The 21374-nt window shown below is 42.9% G+C and overlaps 1 protein-coding gene across 1 annotated transcript in view; it reads right to left on the bottom strand.

The window, feature by feature from the left end:
- The window catches only part of SHISA6 (shisa family member 6), a gene marked incomplete at its 5' end in the record, with an annotated part of 302789 nt that overhangs the window by 5183 nt on the left and 276232 nt on the right, over nt 1-21374 (bottom strand). Inside the window, one exon of the mRNA XM_006761731.2 lies at nt 1865-1921. Coding sequence (XP_006761794.1) covers nt 1865-1921 — 57 coding nt within the window. The remainder of the gene's footprint in view (nt 1-1864; nt 1922-21374) is intronic.

Genomic DNA, 21374 nt, shown 5'->3' with positions numbered 1-21374 from the left:
CTCCTTGGCTGCAGCGTTCTTCCCCCCCCCCCCCCAATTTTTCTGATGCCTTCATAGTGTTTGGCTCAAGATAGTGATCCAATTAATGCTTTTTGGTTAATCACGTGGACACAGGTCACCTCCTTTCTTAATAGTTGCTCTGCCAGCTCCTGGGAAAAGCATGAGTAGAGAGAAAACTCTGCCTCCACTAGGTTGTGAGCTGCTCAAGGGCAGGGACCAGGTCTCATTAACCTCATCTCCTGACACCAGGCAGAAAAGGAAAGTAGGAGGATGGGGAAGAAAAAAAAATTTCTCCTGTTGTAATTAGGAGGCCGTGCTTGTGTTGGCTCCTTCTGGGGAAAACCAGCGCATGGCCGTTCTTTCAGGATGTCACTGAGATGTGAGGCATTCTCCGCTCGCCCTTTCTGGCTTCTCTTCCTGCTGCTGCTTCATCACCAGGGGCATCCCCCAGGCTCTCTGTTCCGCCTTCTGCTTTTCTCTGTCAGCCTGCTTGCACAGATTGCTCCCACTCCCAAGGCTTCTGTTACTGCTTCCAAAGCATAACTTACATCTTCAGCTGTAACCTCCCTCCAGACTTGTACGCATTGCTAACTGCTTCTTGAATGACTTTTTTTGCACATCCTATGATCATATCCAGCTCTAAATGTCCAGATCCGAACTCACCATCCTAACTCCATCTCCTGGACCCACTGGCTGCTTTCCTTATTCCTTAGATTGTATTCATAAGAACCCCCATTCTTCTAATTAACCGTAGCTCACTCACAATTGACTCCTATCAGCCATATTGGTTATAATTAAATTTTCCCGATTCTTTCTCCAAAATGTCTCTATTGCCACTCCCAACATCACCATGCCTAGAAATGGTGATGAATGAGAAATAGTATCAACTTTTAACGGATCTCTTCAGTTTCTCCCAGTTCTAATTTTTTCTAGACGCTCTCCCTGACTCCCCAACCTGAAACATCTTATTAAACTGTTGCTTTCATCATCACATATTTACACTAGGAGCCTCGCACTGGAGGGGACATGGAAATAGTCCACTCTGTCCTCCTCTGTAATATTCTCCATCTCAATGCCGAAGCAGAGCACACTCAGAGGTGAGAGAGGTAGGTCTCTCCGCCAGGTAAGCTGTAGAATATATCCTTGTTTTGAGTTTCTCTCTCACTACAATTCAATGGTGTTTTCACATTCTTTCAAGCAAAGAGAAGAGAATGACTTTTAGTTCACCATTTACATGGCCATCTTATGTTCCATCGAGTTCTGAGCAGGTACCCAAAATAGTTTTGCTCTGCAGTTCCAACTGCGAAGTTGTGAATTGGCGGCAGGATGTTAGCACCTAAAGGGGAAACGTGGTTTGCTACCCTTGCGCACTATACTGATTCTTCTGTGCTCCCCAACTTACAACTTCTTCCCCTGCCAAGAGGCTGAACCTCAAAGAACCCAGTTTGGTTTTGAGTTTCATCAAATCTTGATTAGTTTGGGAGGATCAATATAGTTTAACGAGTCCCCTGTCATTTTATATGGTACCACAAGTAGCCTTGGGCAAAGGAGTATGTTCACTCCTTGCTGTGAATGTATGGAATTGACGCCTGCAAGTGAAAATGGGTTAGGAAAGGGTATCGGGTTTTCTCTTTCATGATGGAAGATCACCCTGATATCAGAGACAGAGCACTGAGGGAACAATGATCTAGAAGTGAGAATGAGGTACTATGGCCCTAGAGGAAGGTGGACCCCTGACTCCTGACACCTCTTTAGCTTCAGTGAATCAGTGACTGAATGCCTGATGCCCTAGTGGGCATCAGCAATGAGGATGGAGCCACTTGGAATGAGGATGGAATGCAGGGGACTCTCAGCCATCTCTCACCATGTGCAGGGGTCTGGGTAGCACTGCTTAAAATCGGATGGTTATACTGATGATCACCTGAAAGTCATAGAAAAGAACATTTTAAAGAAGAGTTCAGGCATTGCATTGTCTCTCCAACACAGCAGCTCTTCCCTTGGCCTCCGATGTGCTTCTCTGAGTCAAATGAAGCACATCTTAACGGTGCAGGACTTTTGAAGTCATAGAAACACGAAGAGCAGGGGACAGCATATTAAGCTCAAAGAACCTTCCTCTGCTGTTTCTGTCTCTCTCCTTCTGCATCAGGGCTTCCTCTGTCACCATGGTGACCCACCCACAGCTGTAGATCTGGCTGACCAGCGATGGAGGCTTTGCTGGGGAGAGTGCGGGTGGGGAGACTATAAGGTGGAGAACTGGGCTGAGGAAGTAGGTCCTTCTTTGAGGAGGGGCTGTTAGGGTGTGGCTAGCCAGGAATGGGATTCTCTAATTTAAGGTGCTGACACCTTATGAGGCTTTGGTTTGCCCCAGGTCTTTTTGTTGTTGTTGTTAATCCTCACTGGAGGACCACTGTTTTCTGTTTTTGTTCTTGTGTTATTTTGTAGAGAGAGGGTGGAAGGGAAGTAAGGAGGGGAGAGAGAGAGAGAGAGAAACTTCCATGTGAGAGAGACACATTGATTGGTTGCCTCTCACAAGTACCCAAACCTGGGCTGGGGATCACACCTGCGACCCAGGTATGTGCCTTTGACCAGGAATCAACCCCGACCCTTCAGTGATGCTCTCACCACTGAGAAGCACCAGCCAGGGCCGTCCCAAATCTTTATACACAGGTGTATAAATGACACAGCCTGATATTTAAAAAACACTTATTTTGCCCTGGCAGGTGCGGCTCAGTTGATTGGAGCATTGTCCTGTATACCAAAAGGTCACAGGTTCAATTCCCATTCAGGGCACATACTTAGGTTGTGGATTTGATCCCTGGTCTGGGAGGCAATGAATCAATGTGTCTCTTCTCTCTCTCTCTCTCTCTCTCTCTCTCTCTCTCTCCCTCTCTCTCTCTCCTGTCCCCTCTCTCTACAATCAATAAGCTTGTCCTCAGGTGAGAATTAAAAAAGAAATAATAATAAAATAAAAAACATTTATTTTAATTAATAATGCAAAATCCACATGGATTAAACAAACCACAACACGAATAGAGTTACAGTTGCCAAAGCACAGAGTTCAAGAGCTTTTAAAACTGAGTGAAGGTTTGGCTTATCACTGAAGCACACATTGACACTGTAGTATTGCTTAAATTCAACGTTGCATTTTTATTTTTCAAAGGTACATTCATCTCATTTCAGTGAAAGCCAGGGGGAGAAGAGGCATGAGGTCTCTACTTTAATTTATCTCAACCACGGATCACAGCTCTGCCATCATCTTAGGGCTACATCTGTGTACACCTCCTTATGTCTTATTATTGAAACCATCTTTCCTACCCTGGGCATTGTGTCCTCGGCTCCTCATCCTCCAGCTCCTTCACTAGATCCCCTTCCCTCTTCTCTTCTCTACCTGCCAGTGCTCCGCAGGCTCAGGTGTCTTCATGAAGAATGAGGCTCTACCTTCTCAACGCTGCCCCTCCAGCTGGAGGCCCATCTGGTCTGCGGGGCTAGAGTTTAAACTGCTTATGGACAGCTCGTGGAAGTTTATGCCCTTAGCCTGAGCTATTAAAACCCAAAGTGAGCTCATCATTTTTTTGTGCCATGTTCAAACATCTGTCTGTCTATGGTACTAATGTTCCCTGGGCGTGTATTGTGAAACTTCGGTTGTCATTCACCATTTCTCTCCCTTCATCCTCCATACCCAACGAGTCCCCAAATCCTGTCCATAGAGCCATCTCCTAAATCCAGGCCCACAATATATATTTTTGTTCAGGTTTCATTTAGCTCTAATCTCTGGCCATTTCTAAGACAAATCATCTTGTGTACCAGACAAAATTTTCCATACCAATAAAACCATTACATCATTGCACTGGTTCAGAACACTCTTGAAATAGCCATGGACACTATCCAATGGGGTGTGCATTTGGGAAGAAAGCCAGAGTTCCTCACATGAAGATATTCTCCTTTCCTAAGACAGAATATTAAGTATATCCAGGGAAAACATTTGCCAAAGGTTAAATCAATTCTGTACTGCATCTGGATTTAAGCAAGGGCAGAGAATCCAGGAAGGGGGATAAAGGATAGATATTTTCTGCCTATCCTCCCGAGGCAAGGCGAAAACCAACTTCATTGTCCTTTTGTTGTTTGTTTGTTTGTTTTTAAGCAATATAGCAGCATCAAAGAGGTCCCAGGTGGGATGGTGGAGTGCCAGTTAGAGAGAAACACTTCTCACATTCCATTAATAGAGTCAAAACTGCCACAGTGACATTTTATTGTATTTTCTTTTCTTTTCCTCCCCCTGTAAATCACTATATGTATGTTTGTTTTCTCTCACCACTCCCCTGTGCCCCCCCCCCCGTCTCTCTCAATATTGCTGTGAATGACCTGTAGCATTTTTCTTTTTGAGAAGAGAATTAGATTACAGTTCTTAAAATGTAGAAAAATATGGTGATTTGATCTTCACACTTGTGCAAAGTAGCAAACGTGTGAGGTTTTTCATTGCAGCATGTGCGTAGCAGCAAAAGGAAGGAAACAACCTAAATGTTTATACGTATATGTACATACACACAGATAAATATGTATGGTTTCCACATGTGTATGAATGCTACATGTGCTATTTTAATCTGTTGTCTTTATACGTAGTGGACAGCATATCTTGAATATACTTTCATGTTTTGAAATGTTCTTCAAAATATTTTATGTGGTTTTTACACTAGTCTTTTCTGTAGAACAGCCTACTGTATCTTTCCATATATAAGTGTTATATGTTTATTTAATATATAGACTTAGAAATTCCCCTATTACTGTGTATTTAGGTTGTTTAAAGGTTTAATAATGGTACATCAAATAGCTGTGAACATAAATCTTAGGCCATGTCCCATTTTCTTAAATGAATAACTAAAAGCAGCGTTTCTAGGTGAACACACTGCCAGTTGCCTGGCAATATGATGAAGTGGACTAACCGATTTCCTCATGTTGAACCACTCATCGGTTCCTGGGCAATCCCTTACGTGATTTTGTGTCTTATTCTTTCACTACAACACTAGATCCTATTTGTTTGTATATATGTAATTTCTATAGATTCAGAACATTTGTATTTTTGTGCTGACATGTAAGCTTTTTTTTAAAAAAAATATATATTTTATTGATTTTTTTACAGAGAGAAAGGGAGAGAGATAGAGAGTTAGAAACATCGATGAGAGAGAAACATCGATCAGCTGCCTCCTGCACATCTCCTACTGGGGATGTGCCCGCAACCAAGGTACATGCCCTTGACCGGTATTGAACCTGGGACCTTTCAGTCTGCAGGCCGACGCTCTATCCACTGAGCCAAACCGGTTTTGGCAACATGTAAGCTTTTTATATCAAGATAATGATTTTGTAAAGTCAAATGTATATTGTTCCACCTTTCTGTATGCCTTGAAACTATTAATATCGCATATGAAATAGTTATTCTTTGGAAGCCTGAAAGAATGAAAAATAAAAATGCCTGGTGTCTTGGGAAATCCCAGTGGCCTTGTGGCTTGTTATTTTGTTGACTGCACAACAACTTGGGGAGATAGATATTACCATTCAGAGTTAGGGACACTGAAATTTGGAGAGGGGCAATAATTTTCCCAATAGGTGATCCTGGGGTGCGAACCCAGGCAGGCTGGCGCCGGAGCCCACAGCCCTACCCATCATGCATACTGCCTCACATGCTTGGCAACTTTTTCCTCACATATCGATTCATTCATGTTTTTTGCTTGTAAATTAAATCCATAATTTCCGTTTTTCTTAAATAAATACATTAGACTTTTTAAACTTTACTATTAGCTTAAGACTGAACATTCCCTCAAAAAACTATGCAGGTGAAATTATACCCCTTTTCTTATTCTTAATTTTCAGTGTTAATGTTCTGTTGATCAGCAATTTATTTGTATTACTAGAGACCCGATGCACAAAATTCATGCAAGGGGCTTGGCCCTCGCAGCCCCAGCTGCCTCAGGGCCCCTCAGCCCCACCCACTGGTCATTCTGAAAGGTGGTTCCAGAAGGTCATTCCCCTGTGTTGTCTCATTAGCATATTAGCTTTTTATTATATAGGATTATTCTTTTTCAAAGAACTACCTCTTATACATGTCAGGTTTTTTTTTTCTTTTTGTCTTCAAATCCTCAGTTTGTGCTTTTGAACTTGCTCGTTCCTGCCTCCTAATTTTCTTTGGTTCATTATTGTTTCCTAATTCCTGAGCCTGAATCTTTAGTCCATTTGCGGGGCCCTTTTCTGGTAACATAAGGCGGTTAACTGGAAACCTGTTTCCAGCCCTATCTCCTGAGCATCGATATAGAATGTTCTGATTGTTGCTGTTCCTGAATGAGTTGTAATTGCAGCCTTGCTTTTCTCTCTGACCCAGAGTTCTTGAATAGAGTGTTGTTAAATTTCAAAGTGTTTGGATTTGCTGGTTTGAACTTTTGCCATTAATTTTCTGTTTTACTGCACTGTGGTCAGAAAACAGAGCCTGTTCAATTTCTGCTTTTTGGAATTTATTGAGATTTCCTTTGTGGGCTAATATATGATCTATTTTTGTAAATGTTTCCTGAGTACGTAGAGGAAAGGTATATTTTCTTTTTGTAGAGTACAAAGATGACATATATTTATTAAATCAGACACATGAAATACATTATGCAGCTCCTCTCTATCCTAATTCATTCTTCGCCTACTTAACCTGTCAGAGGTGAAGGGAGGTGTGCTAAGGTCTCCTGCCACTGCCGCGTACCTGTCATTTCCTCTTTACACTTGGTGTAGAATTGGTTTAGGTATTTCATAGCTACATCATTCCACACAAAAAGGCTTGTGATGCTACATCGTCTTTGGGGCTTGCTCCCTTTATCCACATGAAGCAACTCTTTCTGTCCAATTTAATGCCCACTTTCCATCCTCCTAATCTGGTATTTATCTTACCCCTCCTCCCTTCTCTTTGTTTGCATTTGCCTGACAAACTTCGCCCATCCTTTGACATCTAACCTTTCTGTGGCATGTTGTTTTATGCGTGTAGCCTTTGCAATTTTTAAAGAAAATTGACCTGTGTACTTTGGTGCTTTCTGGGTTGCTTGATGTTATAAGTGAATCCTTCTGCTCAGAGAACTGCCTTCCCTCCTATCATGGCATCCCCATCTCCCTTTCACAGTTGTGTATGACAGGACCCTGTTCTCCCCCCACAGCCCAAACTCTAGGTCATGGTTGATCCGACCAGGTGCGAGTATCTGGGCCAATTAGAGTTCCTTCTCCAGGAATTAGGAATCATTATAAGAGATAAATTTGGTTTCTCTGCATGGCTGGAGCTATGTACACTAGTTAACTCGGGGCGGTCTTATAATTTTGGAAGAGAGAAAGCAGGTCTTTGGAGATTGGCACATTATATTTTATATTAACAGTCACAGTTGTATCTCTAATCCCAGGTGCTCTCCTGGAACTTTGCCATCCCCGCACTAGATAGAGAGTTATCTCCCTCTCCTTTAAATTGAAGACCCTTGTGACTGTCTCAGTGAGCAGAGTGCCGCGGAAGTCACACTGCATGACTGCCACGCTTAAGTTGCAGAAGGTGATGGGCTTTCACCTGGCTCTCTCTCAGCACACTCCACCTCGGATCCCTGCCACCTGGCTGTAAGGCCCTCCAGGCCACGGGCAAAGCTACATGTGAGAGCTGGCAGCTCCAGCTGATGTCTCCATCGACAACCGACATCAACTGGCAGACGTGAGTGAGCAAGAATTCGGAGGACTCCAGCCCCCAGCCTCTGGCTGCCCGAATGGAAACCAGTGGAGCAGAGACAAGCCGAGCCCACTGAGCCCCACCCAAATGCAGACATAAAATAAATGTTGCCTTTACTGCATTGCTTTCTAAAATTAAAATTTTTACTCTGAGAGAATTGTAGATTCACATGCATCTATAAGAAAGAACACAGATAGCTTGCGTACTCTTTAGCCAGTTTTCCCAGGGGTAAGTAACATTTTGCAAAATCAGAATATCGACTTTGAGACAGTCAAGATACCAAACATTTCCACGTGAGGAGGATCCCTCCTGTTGCCTGTCTACAGCCACACTCGCTTCCTTTCGGCATCCCCCCTCGTTAACCCCTGATAACCTGCCTGGCATTTCTATGAGTTTGTCATTTCAAGAATGTTACATAAATGGAAGGACACACTATGTAATCTTTAGGTTTGCATGGAGATTTATGGAGCATGGTACTCTGGAACTTCATCCAGGTTGTTGTACGTATCAATAGTTTGCTCCTTTTTTTTTTTTGCCAAGTAGTCAATACTCCTTGATACGGATGTACCACTGTCTGTTTAAATAACTGCTGAAGAACATTTGGGTTGTTTTCAGTTCTGCAGTGTTAGGAGTAGAGCTGCTATAAACATTCACATGCAAGTTATGTCAACATAAGTCTTCATTTGTGTAGGATAAATGCCTGGGAGTGCAATTGCTGGGTTATATGGTAGTTCCATGTCTAATTTTTAAAAGAATGTGCCAAACTGTTTTCCAGAGTGGCTGAACCACTTTACATTCTCAGCACAATGAATGAATGGCCCATTTTCTCCACATCCTTGCCAGCATTTGGTGTTACCACTGTTTTTTATCTTAGCCATTTTCAGTCATGATAGTTATGTAGTGCTATTTCATTGTAGCTTGCTACATATATAATTGATTTCAGAGAGGAAGGGAGAGGGAGAGAGAGATGAAATATCATTGTTGAGAGAGAATCATTGATAGGCTGCCTCTTACACAACCCACACAGGGGATCGAGTCTGCAACCCCGGCATGTGCCCTGATTGGGAATCAAACCACCTGGTTCATAGGTCAACACTCAACCACTGAGCGACACTGGCTGGGCTCATTGTAGCTTTAATTTGCATTTCCCTAATGGCTAATGATGCTAACCATCTTTTCATGTGCTCATTTTTTCATCTGTAAATCTTCTTCAGCGCAGTGTCTCTTGATTACTTTTGCCCACTTTTTCATCAGAGTGTTCGCATTTTTCCTGTTAAATTTTGAGTGTTCTTATATCCTAGATAATAGTTATTTGTAGGCTATGTAGTTTGTCAATATTTTCTTCCAGTCTGTAGCTTGTCCTATCATCCTTTTAATTGTTTTAAGTGTTGCAAGGATGTTGATAGGAATTGTGTTAAATCTGTATATTATTTGGGGAGAATTGACATGTTTACTCTGTTGAGTGTTTCAATCCATGAGTATGGTAGGTCTATTTATATTGTACCATTTTTAATTTCTTTGACAATAATTACATGTGAAGACTACCTTGTGGTCACATCAAATCATCCACTTAAGGATACTTTTAGAACAGTGTTTCCAAAACTAGCTTGTGATTCCTTGGAAGTGCCTCAGGGCTGCTGTTTAGGAAATAAAGTCTAATGAGTGGTGATTTAGCACTGTCCCCCCCCAACTTTACCTCAACCCAGAGCAGCTTGTTTTTCATCTATTTTCTACATTGGGCTTCTACCTAAGATTTCACTTGAGGAAAGAATTCCAGTGCTTATACATTTAAAAATCTACTGATCAAATTCAGCTACCTCATTTTGTATATGAAAAAAGAGGCCCAGAGAAATGAAGTGACCAGACTAAGATCACAGAGTTGGAGGTGGAGAAAGGACTAGGTCTTAGGTTGTATCTTCTCACAATGCATCATTGTCTGAAAGCTTGCCTGCTATTTACACAACCTCTCTGTGTTTTCCAGCAGAGGTTCCAGGGAGCTGGGCATTTTCTCGTGGCTTTGCCCCACTTTGCTGGCTGCATTTGGCTCTCAGTGTATATCTGGCTTCCTTGAAATACTCTGAATTCTGGGAATGTGGGGAGAATGGTGGGTGGTTCTGGGTCAAGTAAGTTTTGGATTCTACATATGCTGCCCTTCTTCTTGGATACTCATCATGCATAGTAAAGGCTCTGAGAAGTCTAGCCATAGATAACCCATTGTATTAGTTATGTGATTGTAAGGTGTGTTTTTTGTTTGTTTGTTTTTGTTTTTCAACTACCACAGTCAGGATACAACCGGAAAACAGATACACATCCAATTGGGTGTTTTAGGGAGATTTTAATAAAGTGACTATTTTCAAAGATGTAGACAGGATGCAGGGAACCCATAATGGATCATGCAGTGCCCTGGGACTAGTAAGATGCCTGGCTTTATCCAAACTGGGCCTGAGAGGTGAAAGAAGTGGCTTCTGGAACCCAAAGAGGGGGAAGCTGTGTAGACAGGACCCCTGATCTCTGGTTGAGGGACACAGCCAGAACTCCATGAATGTATTGGGAGGTAGCCGGGGAAATAAGTATATCCCAACTTCACTTTCCTCCATCCCTTTGAGCTCTTCCCAGGATTCCCCAAAACCCAATTAACATCCATAGAACATGAGAGCCCAAAGAAGCAACCCATAAAGCTTAGCATCCCAGGAAACTGAGTTAGGATGGTGAATAGATATGGAGGGTCAAATAGAAAAACTGTCCAGTCCAGTTTTTATTAACCCTCTCTGACAAATGGTACTCTAGTTCATTCTAAGATGGTCTAAGGCGGTTTGGGCAGATGGTGTTCTGGGTAATGAATGGAGTTTGGGGTGTGTGGGCAGTTAGGTGTTAATGCAGAAGGGAGAAAAGCAGAATTGGAGATGTACAAAGAACAGGGAAGTTAACCATTCAATGACTTTGCCTGGAGCTTCTGTCTGCGATGATGTGTGTATGGTCTGTTAGATTTACCATCCTGTCTCTCCCCAGACTTATCAATGGATCACATCTCCACTTGCTCAATGACCAGTCTCCTCTCTCCCTCTCTCTTCAGGCAGTCCTGGGCCTTGGCACAGTGCCCAGTCGGGGTCTTCAGTGTCCTGATGGATTGGGCTGTATAGCATAACTATTAATTAGTGCTCAGGACTCATCGATCGATATGCTGACAAGACTATAAAGTGACAAAACAATCTCCACCTGAGCTCCAAGGAAGCAGAGAAGCAAGGTGGGGCCCTCTGCCCTCTGAGAGCTTGTGGATCACCAGTGGCTAGCAGGTCTCTTAGACTCAGAATCTGCCCAACCCCCGCCTCTGCAGCCTTGAAGCTGCTGGAGCCCACAATGAGTTTCCTCACGTTGGTGTCTGATTTAACTGCAAAGGGAAATGGCTAGTTTTCTCTGTGGAGCAAAGAAACTGTGTACATAGATAGAGATTTAGATGTAGCTATAAGTATGTATATGCATGCATTTGTGTGCGTGTGTGTGTGTGTGTGTGTGTGTGTGTGTGTGTGTGTAATAGGGAGAAGGTGAAAGAGAAGAGTGATTTGGATTAGACATTCCTGGTGATAATTCGCTAAGAGATGTAGCAAAAGCAATTTCTGTTTAGTGAGTCATAGGATGGTTGTGGGGTACAAATAATACCCAAAGACATACACGATGACTTGATCAATGGGATCCTGAGAGTACAAAACAGAGGTAATATGCATATTGGCTACAGATTTTCAAGCCTTAGTCCTTATCACACACTCTGGAATTGCTATGATAACGTTCTAATTTCTGCTCTGCCTCTGGTGTCTTCCTCTTTGGGTCCACTTGGCATACTCCTGCTAGATTAGTCTTTTTTTCTTCTTTATTGATTAAGATATTACATATGTGGCCTTATCCCCCCATTGCTCCTCCACCACACTCCTGTTCATGTTCTCACCCCTTTGGTATCTGTGTCCATTGGTTATGCTTATATGCATGCATATAAGTCCTTTGGTTGATCTTTCCCTCTTACCCCCTCACTCCCCTACCTTTAACATAAACTGATGAACAAAAACAGATCCAGAGATAGATTAGTCTTTTTAAAATGCTAATTTCATCCTGGCATTTAGCCTGAAAATATTATAAACTACCAATAGGATAAAGCTTAGATGCCTAAGGCCAAAGACTTTTGAACTGAGGCACTCATAAAAAGAACTCTGGGCCCCTCACCCATACCATGAGTTTGGATTTAGGTGAACTGAGACAGGCCCCAGGTGATTCTTCTGCAGCTGGAATCTGGACCACACTTTGAAAAATGCAGAGGTCACTGAATTTTCAAAGCTGCCCATGGTCTAGTCCCATTTCATCTCAACCAACACATCAGGGAGTCATAGGGACTGGTTTTCCCTCTGCTATTCCCAACCACCACCACCACCTCTGTGCTTTGCTCAGGAACATTTCCCACCGAACTTGCTCTTCTCCTCTTTACTTACCCCAAACCCTCCCAATCCGTGAAGAAAAAATTCCAGTTCCATCTCCATAAAGTCATCCTCAGGCCCTCCAATGCGCAATGATGCTCCCTGCCCTTCTGATAATTGGAGCATTTATTAAAAACCATTATATATATTTACTTCTCTGAGTCACTTCTTTATTCAAAGATGGTTCTGCCTGTAAGTCACTTCTCCCCTGGGTACTATTAATACCCTGACCATTTCTGGAAGTGGAGGTCAATCACTCTTCTTTTGTGTTTACCTTACTTAACACAATACTCCTTGGGCTGAGTTCTTTGGAGACACTTGTACAACTTTTTGAATGAAGAATGAATGAGTAGGTCAATCAACTCTTGAGGTGACAGAAAATGGACAAGAGGCCATGGTGATACTTGATCACCTATCCTACTTTCTCTCTTCCTGTCTTCTACCCTCTTCTTCAGGCTCAGAGTGGTAAATTTCCTGGGCCTGTAGCCAGATTTGTGGGTTGTAATAGCTTATGTGTGTCCATTTATGACTCTTTATCAGTGGTTCTCAACCTTCTGGCCCTTTAAATACAGTTCCTCATGTTGTGACCCATAACTGTAATGTTGCTGCTGTTATGAATGGTAATGCAAATATCTGATATGCAGGATGGTCTTAGGCAACCCCTGTGAAAGGGTCGTTCGACCGCCAAAGGGGTCGCGACCCACAAGTTGAGAACCGCTGGTCTATATGGAGGAGTAAGGCATCCCACCCCAGTCCCACCTCAAATTCAACCCACACTGCATACTTCTTGAGGATTTGTTGCCATTTGAATGTATCAGACACAACCCTTTAAATCTTGGTGGCATGAAAAGAGCAATGTAGAGAGGCAGGCCTGTGAGTCATGGTGTCAGATGGTGGGATTCCTCCAAGTTGACTGGTTGGTTGCCAATGGCATTGTGAGAGCCTCAATCCCTGTGCCCCTGTCCATTCTCTCTCCTTCTCTGTGTCTTCTTTTACTGCAAAGGCTTTGGCTGAGGGACCCCCAGGGCCCACAACAGAGAGGCCGACCTGTGGGAGTGCCTCCCGAGTGGACCTGCTCTGTTTCCCCACGTCTGGCAAGGATTTTCATGTTCAATTCTGCTGAAACAAATGGCATCCTTGGGTTTTCATGCCCACACAGAAAAACAATGTGTCTTCTGCCAAATTCACTTAAAAAGACAAACTTTAGGATTCCCTGAGAGAGCTGCCCGCCACCTGCTATGATCTGCGTCTTTGGGACAGCTTTGGCACGTCTGAGCCTGAAGGCACTGGAGCTATGTTTGTTCTGCTAGCGTTATTTTCATCACCACAAAAGGAGTATTTACCATCCCCTTGGCTCCAAGAGAATGATCATCCTTCTGGCAATAAAGACCAGCAAGTCCCTGAGAGCTATTTGAATCAGATCCATGGAAAGTCAACCTTGGAATGCCCTGGGAGTGCATGGGGGCGGGGTAGAGTATGAGTACCAGGTGTGTGATGAGGTGTCCCGGGGAGGCTGGGTCGTCGTGGCCTCTGACACTGCGCCAAGCTGCCACCATCAGGTGGGCTCCCCAAGGAGGTGGAAAGGCTGTGATATTCCCTCAGAAGTAGGATTGTTGTGAGATTCTGTGGCAAATCTCAGACCCTTCTCACCCCCACTATCAGGCGCCCCATCCTATAATTTCCCAAGCTTGACGTAGGTAGCCAGCACATCCGGGTGACACAAAGTGGCTCAATATCGCAGAAGGTGACTCCAGTTGAAATAATAAGAACCAAGGGATGATTGATATTTAGAGGGCAGGCAGCCTTTTGGGAAACCCCAAAATATCCCAAATAAAAAGTAGGTCCCCAGGGATCTGCATCTGTCCTGTAACTACTATAAGCTCTGAGTGTACCTGACAGTATTATATTTCCCATTTAGATGTAACATCTGTGTATGATCTGGGTCCATTTTGAACCTTTACATTTGTTCTTTACATTATAATACCATTTGGAGGGCATTCCAAGCCTGGTGTCTGCCCAAGAAACCACAGGCTTTCCTATCCCAGTATAAATGGAGTTTTACTGTGTTTGGGCAAAGACAATCATCTTTTTTTTTATCAGCTGTCATTTGTTGTAAGTTATTGTGCCAAGCAGTATATAAGCATCATGCCATTGAAATGTCACAATGATTCTATGAGGTCTTTCACATTCTATAAATGACACTGAGTTTCCAAAGGCTACACAGAAAATAAGTGGCTGAACCCACATTCAAACTCACAGCTAAACACCCCAAACACAGTGCGCTTGAGCTGTACACGATACTATCATTTTGCTAGAATGTGCAAGCATAGACTCACCTGCAGCATCAGCTACAGAGCTGCAGTTTCTAGTTGGGGAGGTGGGGGGCGGGGAAGATGAGTTTCTCTGGGGATCTACATTCTGTTGGTTTGCTAAATGGTAATAAATGGCTGGTACTTGGAGAAAATCTCATACAATTTCTCATCTCCAGGACCCGGTCTCACACCCACACTGTACACTTCTGTGAAAGCTATCCCAGACTCAGCTCAGAGCAATGCAGCTCTTTCTCAGCTGTTCCTGTATTTCCTCACAGATGACAACATTCTAACTTCCCATTGCAGCCCTTCTATTTTTTCACCTAAAAATCATCATCCAATCAGTGCCTGCAGCTTAGCAGAAGCCAGCCAACTGCCAGGGGCACAGGAGACCAGGAGTTAAGGGAGTGAGTGCTCTTTTTCGGGGGACCACCATGGAGAGCTCTGCTTCCAGGCGGTGAGTCATGGCCCTCTGGAAAATGGTGACCATGCTGGGGTCCTCTGCCCCCTAAGCCCGCTCTCCTGCCCATGACCTTCTTAGGCCCAACTCACATGCAGTCATAAGTCATCACTTTACTGCACTTATTCCTTCTGCCTGCAATGTCTCTTCCTCCTGGGCCACTTGATAAATTCTTACCCACCCTTCAAGTCCAGCTAAAAGACTGTCCTTCTGTTGTGGCCTCTTCTAGTCCCTTCAGCTGCAAGCAATCTCTCCTCACCATGAACTCTCTCATGCTCTGTCATTTCTTGGGGGCACTTAGCACTTCCTACATTGTGTTATAATTAAATATGTACATGCCTTGTCTCTTCCAATATGCTCTAAGTGTCACTGCAAGTGGATAATGGTGAGTGAGAGAGGATTCATCTTTGTATTTCCCAAGTTGTCTAACAGTGCTTTCACTTGGTAAGCATCTATTAGATGAACAAATGAGCCCATTATGCTAAACACTGGGGTAGATATGAAGGTGGGTCTGCTGTAATCCTACTTGCACACAATAGGTGTTCAATACATTTTTTAAAAATACATTTTATTGATTTTTTTTTTTACAGAGAGGAAGGGAGAGGGATAGAGAGTCAGAAACATTGATGAGAGATAAACATCAATCAGTTGCCTCCTGCACACTCCCCACTGGGGATGTGCCCGCAACCAAGGTACATGCCCTTGACCGGAATTGAACCTGGGATCCTTGAGTCCGCAGGCTGACGCTCTATCCGCTGAGCCAAAGCGATTAGAGCTCAATACATATTTTTGAATCAAACAATACATGTATATATAATTTCAGAGGGTACATAAAATATTTTGAACAATTTTTTAGAGTATAATTAAGGTAGGCTTCATAAAGAAGGGAAATCTTGAACAAGGCTGTACAAGAGACTTGAATTTGGACTTGGGGTAGGAAATCAGAGGTAGGCACTTGTTTCATGCAAAAGAAATCCAAGAGTGAAAAGGGTGGAGCTTGCAGGACAGATGTTAGGATTAGATAATTAGATCATGGGCATATATTGGGATGAGAGAGAGAGAGAGAGAGAGAGAGAGAGAGAGAGAGAGAGAGAAAAGAAACATCAACCAGTTGCCTCCCATAACCCTCAACTTAAGTATGTGCCTGTACTGGAAACTGAACCCCAAACCTTTTGTTATACGAGATAATGCTCCAACCAACTGAACCACTTGGCCAGGGCTAGATTATGGCAGTGTTTAATGGCAGGTTGAAGACTCTGACTTTATTCTGAAAGGCTATTGGTTCACAAACAGAAAGGTGATATGACAAAGGCCTTGTTTTCTAAGGATTGATCACTGGAAAAGACTAGAATGAGGAAGGAAATCAGTCTGGAGGTGTTATGGACTGAATGTTGGCATCCCCTCAAAATTCATATATTGACATCCTAACCTCAATGTGATGGTATTCGGAGGTGGGGCCTTTGGAAGGTAATAGGTCACGAGGGTGGAGACCTCATGAATGGGATTAGTGCTTTATAAAAGATCCCACAGAGCTCTCTAGCCCTTTCTGCAGGTGAGGATACAAGGATTTGACAGTCTGCAACCTGGAAGAGCTCTCACTGGAACCCCACCAGACTGTCACCCTGATCTTGGACTCCCAGCCTTCAGAACAGTGAGAAATAAGTCTCTGTTGCTTATGAGCCACTCAATCTATGATAATTTGTTATAGCAAAGGGACTAAGACTAGAAATGTAAGTGGGAGATAAAGGGAGCTGAATCAATTCCGATGTTACTTTCAAACTGAGGCCTCTGCAATTTCTAGTCTTCATGTTTAACGAGCTAGGGCCAGGTAGAAGAGGTAAAGAGGACTGATAATAAATACTTGGTTACATTTCTTCATTGGGGAACTCATTCCTACTGGTTGTTGGTTTCAGATAGGGCAGACAGGGAGGCTTTGTGGCTAACAGGCAAAGCTCAATTGCACACCTAAAGCTGCTGTCCACACTTGCATCTTCCAGGTCCCCAAGGAGGTCTTCATTTAAGGCTCTCAATGAAATGTGAGAGGTGAGAGGAGGAGCGATGCTGCCTCCTGTCCCCCACTCTCTCAGAAAGACCAGTGGCACCAACATCACCACACCCATTCTCAGGTGTCTGTGTACCCAATGCAGAAGGGTGTGGAACTCCCTTTGATAACACTTGGGGGAGACCCTGGAAATCACGTGCTGAGAATTGGGGTATGTGTGGTGGGGAAGTCTTCAGGGGCTGGAATAAAATGGAAAACAAACACACACACAAAAACAAGCCTTGCTATCCTGGGGGAGGGCTTGGCCTACTCCAGGAGCCACTGATTAGTGTCAATGTCGTAAATATAATAGACTCAATAAACTTTAGACACTATGTTCTTTATGTATATTGTGTATATTGCCCTATTTAATCTTTACAGCAACTCTTCAGAGGTAGGGTTAGTATTATCCCCATTTCATAGATGAAGAAACTGAGACACAGAGTAGTAACATGCCCAGGTCATGGGGCTGTTGGTCATGGCAGAGAGTGATGAACCCAGACAGGTGACTGCAGAGCCACCATCAACCCTCACTAACCAGATCTGAGCTACTGCTTGTTCACCAAAACTTCACAGGTGATCTTGCCATGGGCACATGCTACGCAGAGCAGTACTGAGACAACTGAACTGACTTTACTGGTCTCCTGGGAATCCTGACCATATTGCAGTAAATCCTGACTATTGCAGTAAAATAACAAACATCAGCTGATATCCCCAATGGTGAAGAAAGAACAATTAATAAATTCACCTTTGCTGCATAATACCATAGTGAAGCAAATTCACTTGTTAGACTCAGAAATGTCTACCATTGTCCTAGTGTTCAGCTGTCTCGCTATAAAACATATGCTCGCTTTGTCCATGAAAAAGTCACACACAGCTTCTTTACCTCTTGAGTATGGAGAGCCTTCTCTATACTAATAAAAGGGTAATATGCTGATTAGACCAGGAGACCTTTTGGACATCCTTCTGGACAAAGCCATGGTAGCGGGGCCAAGGCAGAGGCGGTTAGGGGCAATCAGGCTGGCAGGCAGGTGAGCGGTTAGAAGCCAGCAGTCCCAGATTGCAAGAGGGTTATCTGCCGGTTTGGATCAGGCCTAAACCGGCAGTCGGACATCCTCCGAGGGGTCCCAGTTGGAGAGGGTGCAGGCTGGGCTGAGGGACAACCCCCCACCCCCATGCACGAATTTTGTGCACTGGGCCACTAGTCTTAAATAAGTGACTATCCTTGACAGCATGATGCTTCTAGAACTCGACACCATGGAGTTCTGAGACCTCCTTCCTGTGGTGCTTCTAGAACTCGACACCATGAGTTCTGAGACCTCCTCTCAGTGGGATGAAGCAAGAGGAGATGGGAAGGAGGCATTCACGCCTGTGCTCATTCACTGGGCTCTCGGGAGTCTCCAGCAGTGTCTGTCTCTCTTCTGAAAATAACTCCAGTTGTTACTGGTTTTAATTTTTAAAAATTATATAAATAACATGTCTAATTCTGCAAAGACTAGAAAATAAAAATGAACTAAAAAAAGATGTTATTTTTTCCATTCAAAATGGGACAATGCTAAACAAATTGATTGATGATGTGCTTTTTAGTGACTGAATACTTTGAATATTTTCCAGTCAATAATGAACTTTTCTGTGATGATTGTAAACAGTGGTTTAGCATCCAACTACATAGATGCATCATAATTGTTTCTTTAAACTAGTTCCCCATTGTTCGATACTGAAGTTGTTTCCATTTCAGTGATATTATAAGCAATACTTTAAACATCTATAGGCAGAACTTTTTTCATGTCCTTAATTGTTTTCCATGGGGAAAAATTTCTAAAATCAGAATTTCTAGATTAGGAAGTGTAATTTTAAAGATTTTGGTTTAATTTCCTGATAGCAATGTAGATGATTTATACTTATTTTAATTCTGCATGAGAGCACAGTGCACTCTGGGTAGCACCTAATATTATCTTTTTTTGAGGGGGGGGAGAGACTGATTTTTGCTAAGATGAAAGGTTTTTTTTTCATTGATTAATAGAGAGATTGATACTTTAATAAATTTCCCTTGTTTGACAGGGGAAATATGTTTGAATACTTTTGTTCATTTCTCCCCCATTGGGGTGATTATCTTGTTTTTACCCTTTTAAAAATTTTTTAAGAATTCTCTATATAAAGGATATTATCCTACCTGTATCACATATCACAATGTTTTCCCCATTTTGTCTTTTAATTTAATTTTTTGACTTGCAAATGAATTCAAATGTAGTTAAGCTTATCTGTATTTTCCTCTGTTTTTAGCCTCTTTGGCAATTTATTAATATATAATTCAAAAAGCCATTTTTGAGCACAGACTCCGGGTCTAGTGTTGGGATATTCTCAAAGAGAACATTCTCATTCCCAGATGGCACAAATATTGTTTTCCCTATTCTTTTATGTTTTCACTTTGGCATTTTAATCTTCCATATAGATGGAATTATTGTATTATGTCCTGAGATAAGAATTTAATTTATTTTCAAGTGGTTAACTGAGTCCAACACAGCCTTTCCTCACTTCTATGCAAATCCGTCTTAATCTTACACCAAATAATTACCCATCGCATAGTTGGGCAGCTAAGCTCACAGGCTATTTAGATTAACAATAATAAGGAAGGGTTGCCCAGTCAGAGGTCTGCAGAGCAAACTGTCTGAACTCACATCCAAAAAAGACTCCATAGTTCTGAGGCTATTTTGATAGTAGAGCAGCAACTCGGGGAAATCAAGATTTTGACTGGAACTCTATCTTATAAAACATTAAGCAGCCTGGCCAGTGTGGGTCAGTGGTTGAGTGTTGACCCATGAACCAGGAGATCATGGTTTGATTTCCTGTCAGGGCACATACGCAGTTTGCAGGCTCAATTCCTAGTAGGGGGTGTGCAGGAGGCAGACTATCAATGGTTCTCTCTCATCATTGATGTTTCTCTCTCTCTCTCCTTCTCCCTTCTTCTCTCCGAAGTCAATAAGGGTTATACCATAGGAATTCCATATAGACTACTGGTTTGGATGGAAATATAAACACTGCACTGCTATACCGCTAAAAGAGTTCGTGAATGAGTTGGTCTGAATTTTATCTTGTTGGTGACTATGGGTCTACTGTTGGGTGATTGAGACACATGCATTTTCCACCTATATCTAAGGATGAGAAGGCTAATCATTCTTTTTATACTGAATGAATATTTAAATATTTTCCATTAGATTATTAGGAATAACTTGATGAGAAAATTGGTCTTTGTGGGTAAATTACTACCAGAAACAATGGCATAGATACAGGGTGGCAAACTACAGTCCATGGACCAAACCTGGCCTGCAAACAGTTTTATTGGAATATAGCTCTACCACTTGTTCGCGTAGTGTCTAAGACTCTTTCATGCTGGAACCCTAGACGTGAGTAGATGTGAGAGACTGTATGGCCTGCAAAGCCTCAAAGATTGACTCTGACCCTTTACAAGACCTGTTTGCCAACCTCTGACATACATCACCTTCTAGACATCTGAAGTTAGTTTTTGTAGGTGTTCCCTAATTTTTATCCAGTTTACACAAAATCTCATACACATTATCTTATTCATTTTGCAAACTGTTTATCCCTGAAGGTACCGTGCCAGGGCAGTGTTCAAACTAGAAAGTCTGCATTGAGAATTTCACATTGCCTGGGGTGGCACATGGCTAGTCGTGCTCCAAAAAGTCTGCATTGAAGTGGTTTTGTCCCTGCTTTGTGAGGTGCATGGTGATGCTCTGATCACCCACCTCTATGCATGAGAAGCAAGTGGAAAACAGTGGTGTCCATGGGGACAGTACAGGCACATCCTTGACTCAGCTCTGCCTGCAGATGAGGCACACATTTTTGCTTGGCTTCTTCGTTTTCACAAGCAGATGTGAACTGCTCTCAGATTCACTGTCTATTACACAATGCAGAGTATTTGTGCTTCTCAGGAGTACAGTCTCTAGCTCTTTTCCATGCAATATGTATCAATAGTTTGGTCAAAAGAAACAACAGCGAGGGAGAGTTGTAGTTAGGAAATACTGACTCATCCTGATATTTGAAACCATGTCTGAGCCAACCAAAGCAGCAGGAGCAGAGAGCTCACAGCATCATGTCAGTTTTATTTATTGGAATTCAGTCTAAAGTCTATTGAAGGTTGTTATGAAGAACAGCCCTATGTCTGACTGTTGTGACTCAGTGGTTGAGCATTGACCTATGAACCAGGAGGTCACAGTTTGATTCCTGGTCAGGGCACATGCCCAGGTTGTGCGCTCGATTCCCAGTAGGGGGCGTGCAGGAGGCAGCTGATCAATGATTCTCTCTCATCATTGCTGTGTCTATCTCTCTCTCTCTCTCCCTTCCTCTCTGAAATCAA

This window comes from Myotis davidii, unplaced genomic scaffold, assembly GCF_000327345.1.
Source record: "Myotis davidii unplaced genomic scaffold, ASM32734v1 scaffold37, whole genome shotgun sequence".
NCBI classification, from domain to species: domain Eukaryota; kingdom Metazoa; phylum Chordata; class Mammalia; order Chiroptera; family Vespertilionidae; genus Myotis; species Myotis davidii.
The sequence above is the reverse complement of the archived record's forward strand: the minus strand, read 5'-3'. Positions and strand labels throughout refer to the sequence as shown.